Source organism: Oenanthe melanoleuca, chromosome 5, assembly GCF_029582105.1.
Source record: "Oenanthe melanoleuca isolate GR-GAL-2019-014 chromosome 5, OMel1.0, whole genome shotgun sequence".
Classification (NCBI taxonomy): domain Eukaryota; kingdom Metazoa; phylum Chordata; class Aves; order Passeriformes; family Muscicapidae; genus Oenanthe; species Oenanthe melanoleuca.
In genome coordinates, this window is record NC_079339.1 from 56,349,548 (window position 1) to 56,366,377 (window position 16,830).

At 38.8% G+C, this 16,830-nt stretch overlaps 1 protein-coding gene across 7 annotated transcripts in view; it reads right to left on the reverse strand.

Annotated features, from left to right (window-relative positions):
* KIAA0586 (KIAA0586 ortholog) overlaps window positions 1–16,830 on the reverse strand; it is a 71,304-nt gene that overhangs the window by 35,468 nt on the left and 19,006 nt on the right. For all 7 annotated transcript variants that reach the window (XM_056492321.1, XM_056492317.1, XM_056492316.1 and 4 more), the window contains exons 16-25: window positions 14,171–14,359; window positions 12,918–13,312; window positions 11,674–11,781; window positions 10,499–10,579; window positions 6,174–6,370; window positions 5,844–5,962; window positions 5,086–5,270; window positions 2,310–2,469; window positions 1,499–1,736; window positions 706–947 (exon numbers count right to left, since the gene is read on the reverse strand). In XM_056492321.1, coding sequence (XP_056348296.1) covers window positions 706–947; window positions 1,499–1,736; window positions 2,310–2,469; window positions 5,086–5,270; window positions 5,844–5,962; window positions 6,174–6,370; window positions 10,499–10,579; window positions 11,674–11,781; window positions 12,918–13,312; window positions 14,171–14,359 — 1,914 coding nt within the window. The remainder of the gene's footprint in view (window positions 1–705; window positions 948–1,498; window positions 1,737–2,309; window positions 2,470–5,085; window positions 5,271–5,843; window positions 5,963–6,173; window positions 6,371–10,498; window positions 10,580–11,673; window positions 11,782–12,917; window positions 13,313–14,170; window positions 14,360–16,830) is intronic.

A 16,830-nucleotide genomic window follows, 5' to 3' on the forward strand; every position in this document is an offset into this window, starting at 1 on the left:
AGTTAAATAGAAGTGTGTGACTTCACATGGTGAGGGGATTTAAATTTGAGGGTTTTATAATATAGTAATAGGTGTGGGACAAGATGGAGGATTTTAGGTGGTGTCTCTTTTGGTGCTCATCTTCTTCTCCTTCATGGTTTCAGGCAGTAGTTTCTGGTTGTACAGTCAGTGCTGCACTGAGGGTCACAGGAGTTTGGTTATTGGGTCAAAAGTATAAATAATATAGAATTCACAGAATTCACAGAATCACTGGGTTGGAAGAGACCTTCAAGATCATCAAGTCCAACCCATGCCCTAACATCTCTACTAAACCATGGCACCAAGAGCCATACCCAGTATTTTTCTAAACACATCCAGGGATGGTGACTCCACCACCTCCCTGGGGAGACCATTCCAGTACTTGATCACTCTTTCTGTGAAAAACTTTTTCCTAATATCCATAGGTGTTAATTCTCTATTGGACTGTGTTTAGCTTTAAGAGACCTTGTAGCTAGCTGGATTTACCTCCATTTTAATTGCTTTTAGCTGGTAGCTAGAAGTGCTGCTGAACTTTCTGTATTTTAGATAAGATTTAATAAAAACCAAGCCTGAACATGAGAAAATTCATCTCTTTCATGTTTTTTAATCCTGACTCTGAGTGAAGACAGAAGAAACTTCAGACAAGCCACTAACTGAGTGGTGCAGATAGCACCCATTCCAGGTTACCTGCTGCAGGCAGTGGCTGCCCATAGGTGAAGAGCACCTCCCCCTCTGAGATGGGTCTGTCTGTGGTGTCAGTCTCTGTGAGGGTCAGGCTGCTCTCCTGCGTGGACACCACGGAGCTGAGCGTGGGCACAGGTGATGGCACCAGGCCACTGCAGGGAAGGGGCTCAAAGGGCCTCACTGGCAGCTGCTGAGGTGGCAAAACCAAGGCCTCTGGTTCCTCATCAATGGCCACTGACATCTCCCTGCAAGGTCAGAACACGCACTGTGAATACACCCAGACAGGCTGAGCAGTGCAGACCAACATCTTAACTCAATACTGAAATTCTGAAGTATTTTGAAGTATTTTTTCCAATGCAAGAGCACAGCATTTTACAGAAAACCTCAAGAGTTAACATGGTTAAATAATGTTATCTGTGAATTTCTGCTTATAACTAAAAATTACCATGTGTATTCCAAAGGAGGTTAACACAAAAATTAAAAAGCTAATAACACAATATTTCATTGTCACTCTATGTGCTACTGGCAGGTGTAGCAATATAAGTTTACTAAGTACAGTGTTCAGCAGGGCAATGAATAAGGGCTGATAAATCCTGAAAAAGGCACTTATTTCACATTTTTCTCTAAATATGAAAGAGAGAAGGAATTAAAAAATTGAAATCCCAATCCTGACTTATCTCAAATGCCTCCTGATATATACATTAAGCAATTCTTTCTGCTGACATTTTGAGCATATATGTGGAAAGAATATACACATTTCAGTTTTTAAGAAAATTGTGCAGCCTGTTGAACTCACACAGTCCTAGGACGGAATGGCTCTTCAAGGAAAGGACTGGGGTTCTCTTCTTCCAGAGGAAGCTCTGAACCATTCCACGGGTTTGAAAGCTTTGGACTTGCCCTTTTTTTAGCTGGGGAGTTCCATTCTGAGCCAGGAGGGCTTGGTGTGGGAACTGGGGGAGGTGTGTTGACAGGGGTGGCCACAGGGGTGGCCACAGGGGTGGCCACAGGGCGCAGGGCAGCTGCAATCTCAACTCCTGCATGTGAGAAATCAAATTTTTGTCAGAAAGGAAAGCAGGAAGTGTATCTCACACAGAGAGAGTCAGTTCCACCAAGCACTTGCAGTTTTTCTGATATTTTTTGATAAAGACTAGATTAAGAATTGCTTCTTTTAAGTACAGTGCTGGCACCTGAAGAAGTTTGAATAAAACCTCAATTTCTTCCTCAAGGGACACTGCTCTGCATTTTAAAAAACCAAGTTGCTTTACTTGAAGAGTGTACATTTGATTTAATTAACATTACACGCACGGGAAGGAGCAAAAGGCAGCTATTTTTCTGATGTGAGAAATTGTGGAGGGGTTTGGAGGGGTGGAAATCACACAGACCATAGAAATGTGCATTAACTTTGAAAACAGAACTGTTACCAAATAAAAGATGTTTGCTTTCTATATAAATTGTCCCATAAATTTTTGTAGAACATGAGTTTCCACTTGAATTATAGCCTCAAGAATATTTATCTTGAGAGATAACATTTCTTTGAAGAAGAAAATTAAAGGCAGTAGATTAAAGCATATTTGCTACTTCTAAACTTCAATTATTATTTTCAATACCTATTTCTTTAATTTTTTCATGTCCATGAACATCCTCACTCATCTCTGGAGGAGATGGAGACAAAGCTGGAGTTTTGACCTGAGGCAATTTTTTTTCTGAAGGTGGTGTTGGTGGTGGTGTGGCCAGGGGTGTTGGCACTGGAGTAGGCATAGAAATTTCCTGAAGGGAAGAAAAATCACAGTTAGGATCTCTGTGCAGAATTCCTGCCTTCCCAGGAGCCCCAGAGAGCTGAGCAAGAGAGGGAAAGGCAGCTCATCACAGAACAGCAACAGTTGCTGCCCCCATGGATCTAACCCCTCCAGAAAGGTGCACAGGACAAAATAAATTACAAGTGAATTAGACATTAAAATGATTAAAAGGGAAATCATTATGTATAGAACAGAACAGAACAGAACAGAACAGAACAGAACAGAACAGACTATTTCATTTGGAAGGGAACTACAATCACCATCCAGTCCACCTGCCTGACCAATTCAGGGCTGACCAAAAGCTGGAATTTGTTGTTAAAGGCATTGTCCAAATGCCTCTAAAATGCTGACAGGTTTGGGATACCAACCACCTCTCCAGGAAGCCTAGTCCCATGTTTAACCACCCTCTTGGTAAAGAAATGCTTCCTAATGTCCAGTCTAAACATTAATTCCATTATTACATGGATTTTAACAAAGCAATTGAGACAATGTTAAGCAAAAAATATTTCATTACATGAATAAAATTGAGTCAGTATGATGATTTTATGGTAAGAACAATCAGCTAAAAGAAGATTACAAGCAAAGCAATAGCCAAGGCAGCAAAGCACTAAAAGAAGCACAAACAGAACTGTGATGTGCCTTTAAAGATGACAGCAATGGACATAAATCTGACAAGCAAATATGATGGCTGTGGTTTGGCCTGCTGTGGAGGAATATGCTGGACCTTTCCAGGTTTTTTCCAGCCTTTTTCTCTGACATTTCATAAAGATAACAAGGCAGTGAGGCCATAGGAAGGCTTCCAGGCTAGTTTCTGAAGAGTATGTCCTCAGGCTGATGATTTTTATTAAAATTTCTCATGGGAAATGGAACCTGCCAACACATTTGGCAGCTCACACTCAATTGTGTGACATTGTGAACACCAAAGAACACAGTAACAGCTGAAATTCTGTTCTAGATAGGAGAATTCACAGGGAGAAGGGAGAAATCAAGAATGCACAAACTACATATTTGAGAACTTATGCTATAGACTGAGCACAAATGGAAAAAGAAGAATTAAAAAACTTTGCTAGCTATCCTTTAACTTGTGCTATCATGTTAAAAATGTGGAAAGATTAAAAAAAACCCATAATTAGCTATCTGTGATTCTATAAAGGCAGGAGAATCACAACTACAGCTCAAGGCATTGAGGAAAACCCACCCTGGAGACCACATTATTATTAAAAATGTCTGTAAGCATTTTAGTGTTACCTGTGCTTGAAACCAATCTAAACTGGAAAACATCAAAGTGCTGCCCATCAGCAAGAGTCAAAAAGTGATCTACATATGGATGGTTGCTTTCTTTAGGATAATCAAACAAAGGCCAAAGAGGACAAAACTAATATCTTGAAGTGCACAAATATATACAGCAATGAAAACCCAACTACTTCAGCTAAAGGCTATTTCAGGTTAAGCTGAGAGAGAAACAAAAGGGAGATCAGATGATGCCTTGGGTTTTAGCTTCTATATTTTCCAGAATCTCTGCTGCTTAGTGTGTAACTCTGAAATTTCTTTTTAGATGTTAGTAAGTTCTCCTCACAGGGTATTCAGACAAAACAATCCCTTCCCAGCTGGACAATCAAGGACACCCAGTACCCAAAAAGCAGAAACAACAGTGAGGGAAAGGGGGCAAGGCAGGGGCTGAGACTTCATAACTGACCCCAAGATGAACCAAAACTTACAAAAAGGTAAAAATTCGTGACCAGGACCCATCTTGGATTTGATTTGGGTGCAGCCCCAGCCAGGCTCTTGCACTGCCCAAGGTGAATCCTTTCAATAAATTCCTATTTTATCTCTTTTGCTCTGTCCAGTCTCTGCTGCAGGTCAGCCTTTCCAGGCATCACAGTAAATACAGAATGGACAACAGAAGTTTCTGAGCATCTGTAGAACAAGCTGAGAGGAACATCAGGCCCTCCTCAATCCATACTGGAGTGGAAGAGATGCTAGGGGGCTGAGGTTGAGCCTCAGCAGTGAAACCTCTATTTTGCATATAGAATCCCCAATTTATCCCTTTCAGCAGGCAGGAGGAGGTGTTTCAGGCTAACTGCACTGCAGCAGAACAGAATGACTGATCCCACTATCAACAAAGCCTTCCATAGCTGGATTTCTAAGCACAGCAATTTCCACAAGCATCCCAAAGACATTACACAACACCAGATTGCAGCACAGTCATGCTGTTATCAAAGTAAGAGCCAGCTGTCATTTGATTATCAAAGGGAACACAGGAAATTAGCCTGTATTACAGGAAGCTCTACTCATCAATTAAGCATTTATTCAAAACTACTGAAGTCAAAACTCAGAAAGAATTATTAGTAATTTTAACACATATTAAAAAATGGCTGCAAGCCTGTAAGACCAAAAATAATATTGCTCTCAGCTTCCATCTCTTCTTAGATTAGGAAATTAATTTCTTCATCTCTCATTTGTTTGCAAGAAAGCAGAACAACTATTTTTGGTTGAAAATAACATGAGCTATCTTTCAACAACATGAAATTAAGTACCAAGTCCCTCAGAAGCTCAGTAGAAAAGCTTGGATAAAACAGACTCTTACCATCACTGTGATTGTGCTGGAGGGAACACTTGGATCAGGAACTGTTCTCTGAGCCTTACTGTCACCCAGCATGGTTGCAATGGTTTCACTGAGAGCTTCCTTTACAAAATTATTTATCATTTCTGAGTCCACAGGGACACCAGCACTGACAAAGAGCTGAAATCCTCCACCACCTGCAACTTCAACTGAAAATGAAGGAATGTGAAGCACACAGCCAGGTCTCACTTCCTAAAATCCATGTACTGTACTGCAGCCACTCACTCTCTATGAGATTTTAAACATTCCTTTGCAAAAAGGGATTTTATTTTAACCTTCCAGATAAACAGTAAAGAAACAAATCAGGAGCATAAAATAAGGCAACAGCAAAGGGCAGTGACATCAGAGGAGAAATGCTTTTCTCTCCATTCTCACACATTCATAACAGAAGTGATTTTGGACATATCTATTGCAAAAAGAAAGGCAAACAAACATTACAGGCTCAGCAAAATGCCAAATGTGATTTAGGTGGCCAATAACAGAAGGTGATTTGTAGTTATTCTAAGTCTTTTTTTTCTTTTTATTTTAGATAATTTATTTCAATGGCCTTGTAACACTTGCTCTGTTTCAACATAAATTCAGGTGTGCACTGCTGCTTTTCACAGTTTCACTGGTTCAGGATTATCCACCTTTAGGCTGAGGCAACAGCCACCTACACAGCTTGTTAAAATTTGCCAAAAATTGAGATAATCCATCTGCTGAGAAGAATAATTCCTACTTACCAGTGCCAGGGCTTACAACCTCACTGTTTTCACTGTCTGAGCTGCTAATGTTGGGCACAGTTTCCTTCTGAGCTGGGTGCATCTCATCAATAATTTTTGCCATTACTTCTTGTTCCACCCTGGCAGAAAAAAACCCATTTAAGTATCAGCAAACACCAAGACACCTAAGAGCACACAAAAGAGCATTATTGATATAAAATGCAGGGCAGCTCAAAGGAAAATGGGCAGAAGGAAATGGAGGCAATAAAAAAGGGAAAGATCATTAGTGAATCATTCTTCTTTCATATATATTCTTTGCCACCTTGTTAAATTGGTTAAATTGCAACTCACCAATTTACCAATTTGTCTTCTATGGTTTCTTTCCTTTGAATCAGTTCATCCAAAATATCAGCAGACTGCTGAGGAGCAGGAGCCACTGGAGGAAACAAAGGACCATTGTATTGTGGTGAGGCAGCTCTAAGCTGGCCATTAAGCTCCAGATGAGGCTCATGGAGTTCTGGAATTTCATCCTTCTCCTCTTCCTGATCCTAATAAATAAGTAGTAAATTAAGTTATGGTACATTTCTGGAAGGCAATGTCACTGAGGTAGCTGTCAGGTTTTTTTTCTTTAAGAAACATTTGTGGACATATCACAGCACACAAACCACACTCTTCCCTCCTCAGTGTGTTGTAGTTAATTGATACAACTCTAAGCTTAGCAAATCATAAATCTGTAGAGGTATAAAGCCATAGGAACTGCTCAGTAAAACATGATTTGGCTCATATTTCCTGCCTGTGCTGCACAGGGCAGGGAGCCAGTGGCAATGCTAATACTTGAAAAATTCACTAGTGACCTATGTCAGGTTTCTTTAATGTCACACCAGAAATGTCCCCCTTTAAACAAAAACTTTAGGAAACATTCTGCAGTTATTTGTGGGGTTAGAGGATTTTTTGTTTGTTTGTGTTGGGTTTTGTTGTTTCTTAAAATAAATCAAAACTTGTTCTTTAAAGTCTCCAATCTGAAACAACAGATTCACAAAAGTTAACGAGCATGTAATTAATCAAAACTCTAATAAACTTGCCAGCACTAAAAACTAGACATTAATAGTTTACACATATGTCACATGTGTGTTTACACTTCTATTCACTTCAGCTGCTGAAAGTTAGAAGGTATTTCTGGGCAATAATTCAGACAACCTTCACAGACATCTTGATTTTAATGCTAAAGTGCTATTTCTAAAAAGTCAGAGAAGTGACTTGGTGTGTTAAAATATTTGGGTTTTCCCAATGATGTCTCCCTCCTTTTCCCCTGGAGCATAAACACAGCACCAAGTCCCAAAAAGCAGCCACTAACCCATCATATTGTAATGCCTCCTGATGAATGAGAACCTGCAACCTCCACTTCTAATATTAAAAACAAATGTCTCTAACAGTAACATGACTCTCTAAGAAGAAAATTTGGCATGCCAGAAAGAGATGAGGAGCTGAGCCCTGAAATATGTGATGATGCATAAAAGCTCACTGTAAATCCATATTTAATAAGATTAATCTGCAACACAGTGAAAGAAAAAAAATGTCTCCTTTTCCCTTATATAAATTAAACTTACTTTTAACCCATAAAATAAGAAGATCCCATGCTACATATTATCTATGAAAAAAAATCACTAGAAAGAGAAAGAACAGAGAAAGGGCAGAAAAAAGTAACATTTCCCTGTCTCCATCTCCACCCCAGCATTAACACTTCTCCTACCTTAAAACATTTTAAAAGTTCAGAGTCAGAGAGGTCCCTTATGGGTGTTACACAAAGAACTACTGGGTCCTTCTGGATCTTTAAATAGTGATAATCTTCAAAGAAGGGAGAAAACCAGAATATGTATTTGGGTGACAAAGATCTTTAAACCATTCTAGGCACAGAAATGAGCAGTGAAGGTAAAATCAGAAAGCTCTGGGTGCCTTGCAAGCTGCTCAGCAGTTGATGCTGTTGGGATATGTGTATTGAGAAGAATAATTCATTCTGACAGCAAATGTAAAGATGTCTTTGTCCAGCATTTCATTATGCATTTTCCTCTGCCTGCATTACTCCATAAATTTTCTTTGATGTTGCCTATTTATTACCTCTGAAAGTATGCAAAATACAAACATCTGGATTAAATAAAGCAAGTACATACAATAGATCTTACATCTTTTTAGTAACTCTGACAAACTTTTGTAACTCTATTGCATTTCTAAAATATTCTATAGAGCACAAATCCATAATAATGCACAAAATTATATTCATTTGGGGGTGATATATTATCTCTGCTGAAATAAAAAAATAATGTAATAGTCAGTATTTAATTATACAGATTGAACTTGAACATATATCAACTTGTAGACCAATCTTGAATAATCTGCACTCAATTCTGCATTTTGCTTCCCTGGAGACTGTTGAAAATATCTATCACAAGCCCCAATCAAAATATGGCATAAATTAGAAAGTCTTTCTGATATGATTGGAATATTAATCACTGTACTTTATTATAAAGTATCAAGCCAAAATTCCATTTTCCAAATTACATTCAGATAATTAAAAAAAAAAAGAAGTTTGAAATTATGAGATGTTATAGATTAGTTTTGTTCCATTACCAAACATGTACATGCAGAGTCTTTTATTAAAGACTCCTGAAACTTAAGCCATGGATTTCTTCTTGATGGATTTTTAAAGCAATTCTCAGGAGCAAGGTCAGGCTGCACTGCAGGTGTCACCTGTGAGCTTTTGTCTGAAGAGTGAAGTGTAAAAATATCAATGTCCTGCCCAAGAGCATCAAGGGGAAATGAGGCTTGAGGAAAATAAATTTACTCTGAGCTCTGCAGGTCCCATATTTTGTTGTGGCATTCAAATTGGAAGCAAAAATTCTGAGAAAAAAGCCCCTACCTTGCAATTAGGGAATATTCAAAGAGAGAAAAAAGTGCATTTAATCAGAAATCCCAGGAATTTTGCTAGAGGAACTGCAGGATGTGGCTGCTTATAAGAATTTGAGAGCAGACTCAATAAATCTGAGAGTCAGCTGTGGGCTCTTGTGAGCTGAGCAAGTTTCTCACTCTGAATCACAAAATGCTTTGGGTGGGAAAACACCTCAAAGACCATTTTGTTCCAACCCCCTGCCATGGGCAGGGACACTTCCACCACACCAGGCTGCCCCAAGCCCTGTCCAAGCTGCCCTGGAACACCCCCAGAGAAAACAAACACAGAAAAAGGTAACTAAAATAAACAAAAAAGGAAGATATTTCACACAAATACTTATCCTACTCAGTTCTAACAGAATTAAGCTTTCATAATAAAAGGGGAGTGAGGGAAGACAACAAAAGCTATTTTTTTGTATAGCATTTTATGCACATACTTTCATGAATCTTAAGACTCTTTTATAACAATAACTTTGCTTTCTTTTGATGTCTTAAATACTCCTGCCACTCCAGAGACTGATTTTATGCTTCCCCATTGTGTTTGCCTTGCACATTTTTAAGAATATTGTCTATGTGGTCATAGGCCAAACATATGTTTCACTTGGAACATTTTTGGTATTGTGGTTAAAATATATCCCATTGCCAAAAACTAAAAGATAAAAGCAATCCAGGGAAAAAAATGAAAAAAGAAAAGATGAGTAACTATTATTCACATAATAAAAATTTAACATTGCAGCATTTTTTGATAGTTCCTAAAAGGATTTCTTTAAAGCTTTTTTCTTGTGCTAACAGAAGAACAATGTCCACAGAGATTTAACTACTGCACTCCAGTAACATAAGATAATTTTGAAACTATAAATGAGTAAAGCATTTGCACACTTTTGATAGGCAAACCATCAAATCAGGGCTGATAATGAACTGATAATGTTAAATGATCAACTCATTTTAAATATAAATCCACCTGTAAGTTCCAGGGTTAATATTCAATGTACACTCTAATCCTGGGATCAGGAACATATAAAGGAGTAAAGAGAGTATGTTTTTGGGTAAATTTTGATTACACACAGTATGTTTTGTTCAGAAAAGTGAAATACAGGCTGGTTCACCAACCTTGAGTGTTTCTCAGGACCCCCCAGACAAGAGGTCAGCCAACCAAAGAAAAGATTTGCTACCTAAAAAATTAAACTGTGAAAGAGGATCTCACATAACCCTCTGCTACCATAAACCAGAAACAACAACATTGTCAAGAGTTTATTCTTAAGATCTAATTCTAACCCTGCCCTCAGTCAGTCTGAAGCCATTCCCCCTTGTCCTGTCACTCCAGGCCCTTGTCCCAAGTCCCTCTCCAGCTCTCTTGGAGCCCCTTTAGGCACTAGAAGGTGTTCAAAGATCTCCCCAGAACCTCTTCTTCTCCAGGATGAAGAATCCCAGCTCTCTCAGCCTGTCACTATATTCATTACATGCAGAGTTTTAAATTGTAAAGTCTAAGTACTATAATCACTGCTGATTTTAGAGAACTACTTGTATTTCTAGTGGATTCCAACATATCCAAATAAAAGCTAATTTTAGCTTTTTACTCTAATTTTTCAAAAGCTTCTCTACTCACCAACACACAGTAATTGCTAAGATCCTCTGTTACACTGTAAACAATTCAGTACTGCTCACAAAGTGTACTTTTAAAGGTGCTATACAAAAATTATTAAAAGGAAAAGACACCTTTGCAGTGGGACTACCTGTGTGACATCAGTAACCTCAATGAAGTCAGTTCCTGGCAACTTTGTGTCTTCCTCTTCAGCGGGTATTTCTTCTGGAGCCTTAAAAATACAGATTGCAGTTGTTAGGTATTTCATCTTGGGGGGAGGAAATGCATTAGCAGAAAATCTTCATGACAAGAATCAATTAAATCACACCTTCCACTATCCCAGGCTGATCCAAGCCCTGTCCAGCCTGGCCTGGAACACTGCCAGGGATGGGGCAGCCACAGCTTCTCTGGGCACCCTGTGCCAGGGCCTCACCACCCTCACAGTCAAAGATTTCTTCCTAAAATCCAATCTAACCTACTCTCTGTCAGTTTGAAACCATTCCCCCCTGCCCTTATCTTGTAAATAGTCTCTGTCTTTCTTGTAGGGTCCCTTCAGGTACTGGAAGGCTGCAGTGAGGTCACCCCAGAGCCTTCTCCAGGCTGAACAATCCCAATTCTCTCAGCCTTTCCTCATAGGAGAGGTGCTCCACCTCTCTAATCAACTTGCTGGGATGGAGTAATAGAATTCTAAATACAAATCACTATTTTAGTCCACAATCTCTGTCTGTTCAGTGAATACCTGGATCACAGGACTCTGGAGGACCTAATTCCTGAAGTCAGGAAAACAGAATGTACAATAACCACACAAAAATAATCACTGTCTCACCAAGCCTTCACACACTCTGTCCTTATCACTCAGCAAGCAGCATTTACCCTTAGAGCTGCACAAAAACCTTCCCTGCTGCTCAGATCAAGATTAAAAACACTTCTGAAAAGTTGTAGGGAAAGACAATGGAGTGGCCACTCCAACACCACAGGCTCAGTGCCCACAGCAGAGGGAGGGATGAGGAACATCCTCAGAACACTGAAGCCAGTGAAAACAAGACAGGCATGGGCCAACAGGGATTATAATTCTTTACAGGACATAGGAACACTGTTTTTCTTAGAGTTTTACCATGGTGATCATTTAATCTTGGCAGAAGAACATCTTTCTACAATTTTTCATTTTCTTAAACAAATACCTTGTACTATAAATTCTTTAGAATAATTACTCCATTTTTTCCTAGAACTGTCACATTTCTCTAACTGAAGAAAGACAATGAGAACTTTGCAGCAATTTAACATATTTTCCTTTTGAACAAGTTTGAATTCCCAGACAATCAGTACCTGGATTACAGCATTGACAGGAGGGAGGTGAGGCTCAGAGCTTGGAGGACTGTGACTTACACTTCCACTGGCACTTGAAACACTGTCAATATCAACACTTGGTAACACCTAGGACAGAAAAAAAAAGCATCAATATAAAAATCTGTACATTAGCTGGACTATTATCATTGAACTTTTTAGATTTCTTCCATCTGCTTCTGAGCCACTAAAATTCAGTGCTCTCCTTTTCTCATGCCTATATCCAATATCAACATGGTTCTGAAAATCAAATTAGTGTAATGTCAAAAACTAACACCAGAAATAGTCATCTTTTCTCTTGCAGTACCTGATCTCTCCTGTTCTCTAATTCCTGACACTTTGTCTTGCAACAAAAGGTGAGTGCATCTTTAATAATTAATTACCTATAATAGTTAGAGCAGAGGTGTGTTTGACCTGCAATTAGTTTAGAAGATTACAACATAGTTTGTAATCAAGATTATAATGTGTTGTATTTCTGTTAAGAACAAAGATTTCAATGCTTCATTCCTTTGGGAAAAGAAAAATCACCTTAAATATTTAAGAACTGGGTGGAATTACAGCAAAATGCAGGTGGGTGGAATAAAGTATCACATCAAGGGAACAAAACACAGAACACTCTACCTGTGTTTAACTCTGAGTTCCATGAATCATTTGTGTCTGAAAGGTGTGTGGGGGAGTGTGTGCAGTCTCAACAATTGGAATCCAAAACAATGAACATGTAAGAAACATTCACTTCCTTGACAACAGACTCATGTAAAAAATTAAAACAACAAACCTCAACCCACAAGGTAAGGACTGCAAGGGTTGATTAATCAGGAGTGAAACCCTTGGGTTGACAATCATGCTTGAAACAGAAATCTTAGAGGTCAAAGCAATCATCCAAGAAAACTGACATTTATATTTCTTCTTCTTTTATTCCAAGTTTGTTCTGGCTTAAAAATCTCATTTAAAAAAGAAAATGTTATATAGATTTTACAAATGCCCTGCACAGGGGATTTAGGGAAGAAATTGTTTTCTATTTTGGTAAAATAATAAAGATAATTGTTAAAATATGAATACATGTATTACTATAGCATGAGAACTTCTTGGTCCCTCCATTCCATGTTTTTCTAATTCTTATTGAAAACCATCTACTGATGTCAAAGTGTGTTACTGATGGATCAGGCTGCCTGTAGTTAGCACTCATTAAAATAAACAAACAAATCATCATCACTCTTGACATGTACCTGCACAGAGAGCTGGGGTGGCTCCTTTTTCTCTGATTTCATCTCTATTACAGCTATAGTTGGCTTTTTCACCTCCACTGGAGGCTTTGGGAGCTCTGGAAGCTTTGGGGGCTCTGGAAGCTTTGGGAGCTCTGGAAGCTTTGGTGGCTCTGGAAGCTTTGGGAGCTCTGGAAGCTTTGGTGGCTCTGGAAGCTTTGGTGGCTCTGGAAGCTTTGGTGGCTCTGGAAGCTTTGGAGGCTCTGGAGGCTCTGGAAGCTTTGGGAGCTCTGGAAACTTTGGTGCCTCTGGAAGCTTTGAGGGCTCTGGAGGAAGGCAGGTTGTAACTGTGACAGGGTGTGGTTTATCTAAGATCACTCCAGCAGGCTGTGGTAATGTGCTGCTGCTTTGTGTTTTACCTAAAGACAATTGAAAAACAATTAAAAATTTATACATCCATGTCCAAAGCTGGTAAATTAATAAATTAATTTATATTATATTCCGTGTGGTTTGAGATTCTGTGTGCAATTACAGACCAATTAAAAGCCCCCTATTAACATTAGCTAAACTACAGCTAATTTTAAGCTTTCCCAGCAGAAATTAACTCAACACTACCTGTTTGTAAAATTATTCACTTTCCTTGACTCTGGTGACATCTACTGCTGAAAACAAGAATTGTGTTTGCCATTCAAAAATGAGAAACCATCACACCCAAAGTACTATTACACTTAGTGTAACAACCCACACATTTTTTGTCTGAGCCTTTTAAAAAAATAATTACCTTATTTCAATGCCTATATAATACTAACCCTTCTCAAAACAAACCCTATATAAAGGTTCTATTGAAAGTCCAAAAATCCAGAAGTCATGACAAGGAATTTACTGTGCTTGGCACAGTCCTACTGGAATTGTTGGGCTGAAGTCATTGCAAATGTTGAATCCAAGGGTGAGTGATTCAGTTCCTGCCCATGTGAATACCAAACTGAAAGCAACAGGATGAAGCCTAAAACCAAATCAATTTTAAAAGGTACAGCTAAGCAAGTAATTGCTCTGTCAGGGTGTCACCAGACATCCAGCATGAAGGATGAAGAAAATCAAAACATTTTCAACTGATCCCTCAGATTTCCTACAAGAAGGAAAGGTGCAAATCTCATGGAATGGTTTGAGTTGGAAGGGACCTCAGAGATCATCTAACTCCAACCCCCACTGGCTTAAGAAGATAAAAGTTGCATTTCCAAGAAAGAGCAGTGATTAACCTGCACACAATCTGCTCCTACCTAGAGGGATAGCAATGGGAATGAGGTGCCCTTCCACAGGATGAGGGGCAGCAGGGACATCTTGGCTGGGGCTGAAGAGGCACTGCTTCTGCTGGGGAAGGGCACACACAGGCTGCTTCTCCACGGGGCTGCTGGTGTCCTTCTGGGTGTGGGGGCAGGTCTGGGTCCTTGCTGGCTTCACCTCTGTGCCTGAAACAAGAGCAGATAGACTGCAGGTCATGATGTGTGCACAAAACCAGTGACATACAGTCTACTGACCCAAGCCTTCCTACTGGATCCATGCAAATTTTTGCTGTGGGATGGAGGGAATGAGGGAGGGAGTCCCAAAGGGCAGAACCTGAAAGTGCTATAGATGGGTGATAGATAGATATCTCAGTATTGTCAGCAATGAAGGAGTTAAAATTGCAAATTTTAAGTTGACTCTAGCAGATAAGAGCACAGCAACATAGAAAGGACCAAAGGACAGCAGTAAGTTGGAAAAAAATGTGTGATTTAGCAGCTGAGAAGAAATTAATAATTTAAGTTTGAAATTTGGAACTGAATGTGTGATTTAGCAGCTAAGAAGAAATCCAGAATTTAGGTTTGAAATGCAGCCACAAAACTGACATGTACTCAGAGGAACAGGTATAATCTGTAAATTCCTGGTTTAACAACTCAGTGCTACTCCAAAATCAAGCCATAGCTAATATCCAAAAGTATTGACTTTCATCATCAAGGAAATGCTGATTTTTGGCCCAGTTTTTCAAGCATATTGCAAATAGCCAGCCAGAAGTAATTTATATATAAAAATGTCTTAAGCAAAGGGCAGAGAAGAGCATTTATTGCAATGTGCATTTCTCACCATACAGTCGTGCAAGTTCTTAACTTACAGCAAACAATGGATATTATTAAGGAAATTATTAATGGATAAATACTGCTTAAAAATTCCCCCCCAAAAGGTCAACAATTGTCAATCAGGCAGAAGTGCTTCTACTGTTATTTTGTAGGTGTTAGGATAATGAATCTGGAAAGAAACATGCTGGTAACCAAGTCCATACCTTTATTACAGCCAAAAAAATGTCATTTTACTCCTCTGTTGTTTCTAATAATCACCCCCCTGTACTTGCAGCCAGTTAACACGTGGCAACAAGCACTTTTTAGCTCTGCTCACATTTAACAGCCTCCTAATTAATTGAAGAATGAAAGTCAGTGATCATAAAATACAGGGATAATAAAGATTGGTAATGTGACTTTTGTTAGATGCAGACAAGCAGGTAAGGCAGTTCACTAATAAAGTGGTATTTTTGTACAGACAAATTATGGGTTGTGAGCCTGGAAACAAGAAAAAGTCATAACTCCTCAGTGAGAAAACACAGGTCAGAGAGAAGCATCTCCAGAAAAGGGTTTATGGTCATGTTGGGCAAGCAATGGAATGAGAAATCAGAACACAAAGCCCTGGTCAACATGATAAATTAACCCTCAGATGTCTCAACAGAATATCTGAGATGGAGCAGGAGAAGACTCCCATAGATGATAACACTGTATTACTGTATCTCTGCAAATATTAAAATAGATTGGACATTAATAGGCACTCTTCATTTTTAAAGGAAAAATCACCTGGAAACTGAAGTAGCTGTAAACTGAAGCCAAAACCTCACTACAAATCAGATAATAAATCTGAAGTGTCCTATTTGCTTTTGAAGCACAAGATGTTTTGCAATGGGAAGAAGCAGAATTTCTGCTGTCTTTACATGATGAGTTTGTGCCTTTCTGCAAAGCACAGGTTAGCCAAGAAAACTGTTCTGCAGTCAGACAAATTACTGGACTCTGTAACATAAATAGATACAGTTCAGAGGCTTGTGATTTAGAAGAGGTCATACTACATGATCTAACAGTCCCCCTTGGCCTTGAACTTTTGAGTAAAAGCAGAAATTGGCAGCCTATCTGTAATGCTGCCAACTTGTAAAAACAAGGTTTTCACAGTGAGAATGATTAAGTACTGTATACACACAGCACCTCATTTTAATTGCTTTCAACTTTTCATTTTTCCCTAAAAGTTTATTTGCACTGGGCAGAAACTAGACATTTAATTAAACTTAGCTCTAAAAAAACAGTGTTTTACATGTATTTATCAGTTCACATTATGCAAGAAAACAACTCCAGCTTTTTTTTTAGAACTGATCTCTTACTCATAAAAGTGTTAGCTGAATGTTTTTCCTAACTTCCCATAAGAAACTAAGCATTAGTCACCATAGTTTATTTGCAAGGAAAATGGTTGAGAGTTATAAAATGACTGAAAAGAGACTCTCCAGATGGCCATTTCAGTCTTAAGTAAACATCCTTATTCTAACACTAATTTAAAACAAGCTCAGTGGACTGCTCTAACAAAATACTCATTTAACAAGTCTGAATTTTTCAGCCAATCAAACCCATGGCCAAAGACTTCCAATAGTTCTGAAGCCTTTATCACCTGGTACATCAAGGCCAGGAAGGGAATCTGTGGGTGCAGATCCATGAATGGAAGAACCCACCATGCCTAACGTGAAAAAGATTTGTTTATTTTCTTTTTTTTTTTTTTTTAAAGAACCTGGTGCTTTGAAGTGCTCATTCGACCTTGGTGCATTTTATTTACACTTCTACTATAGAGAAGATCTGTTCCTAATTTTATTATTTATACTTTG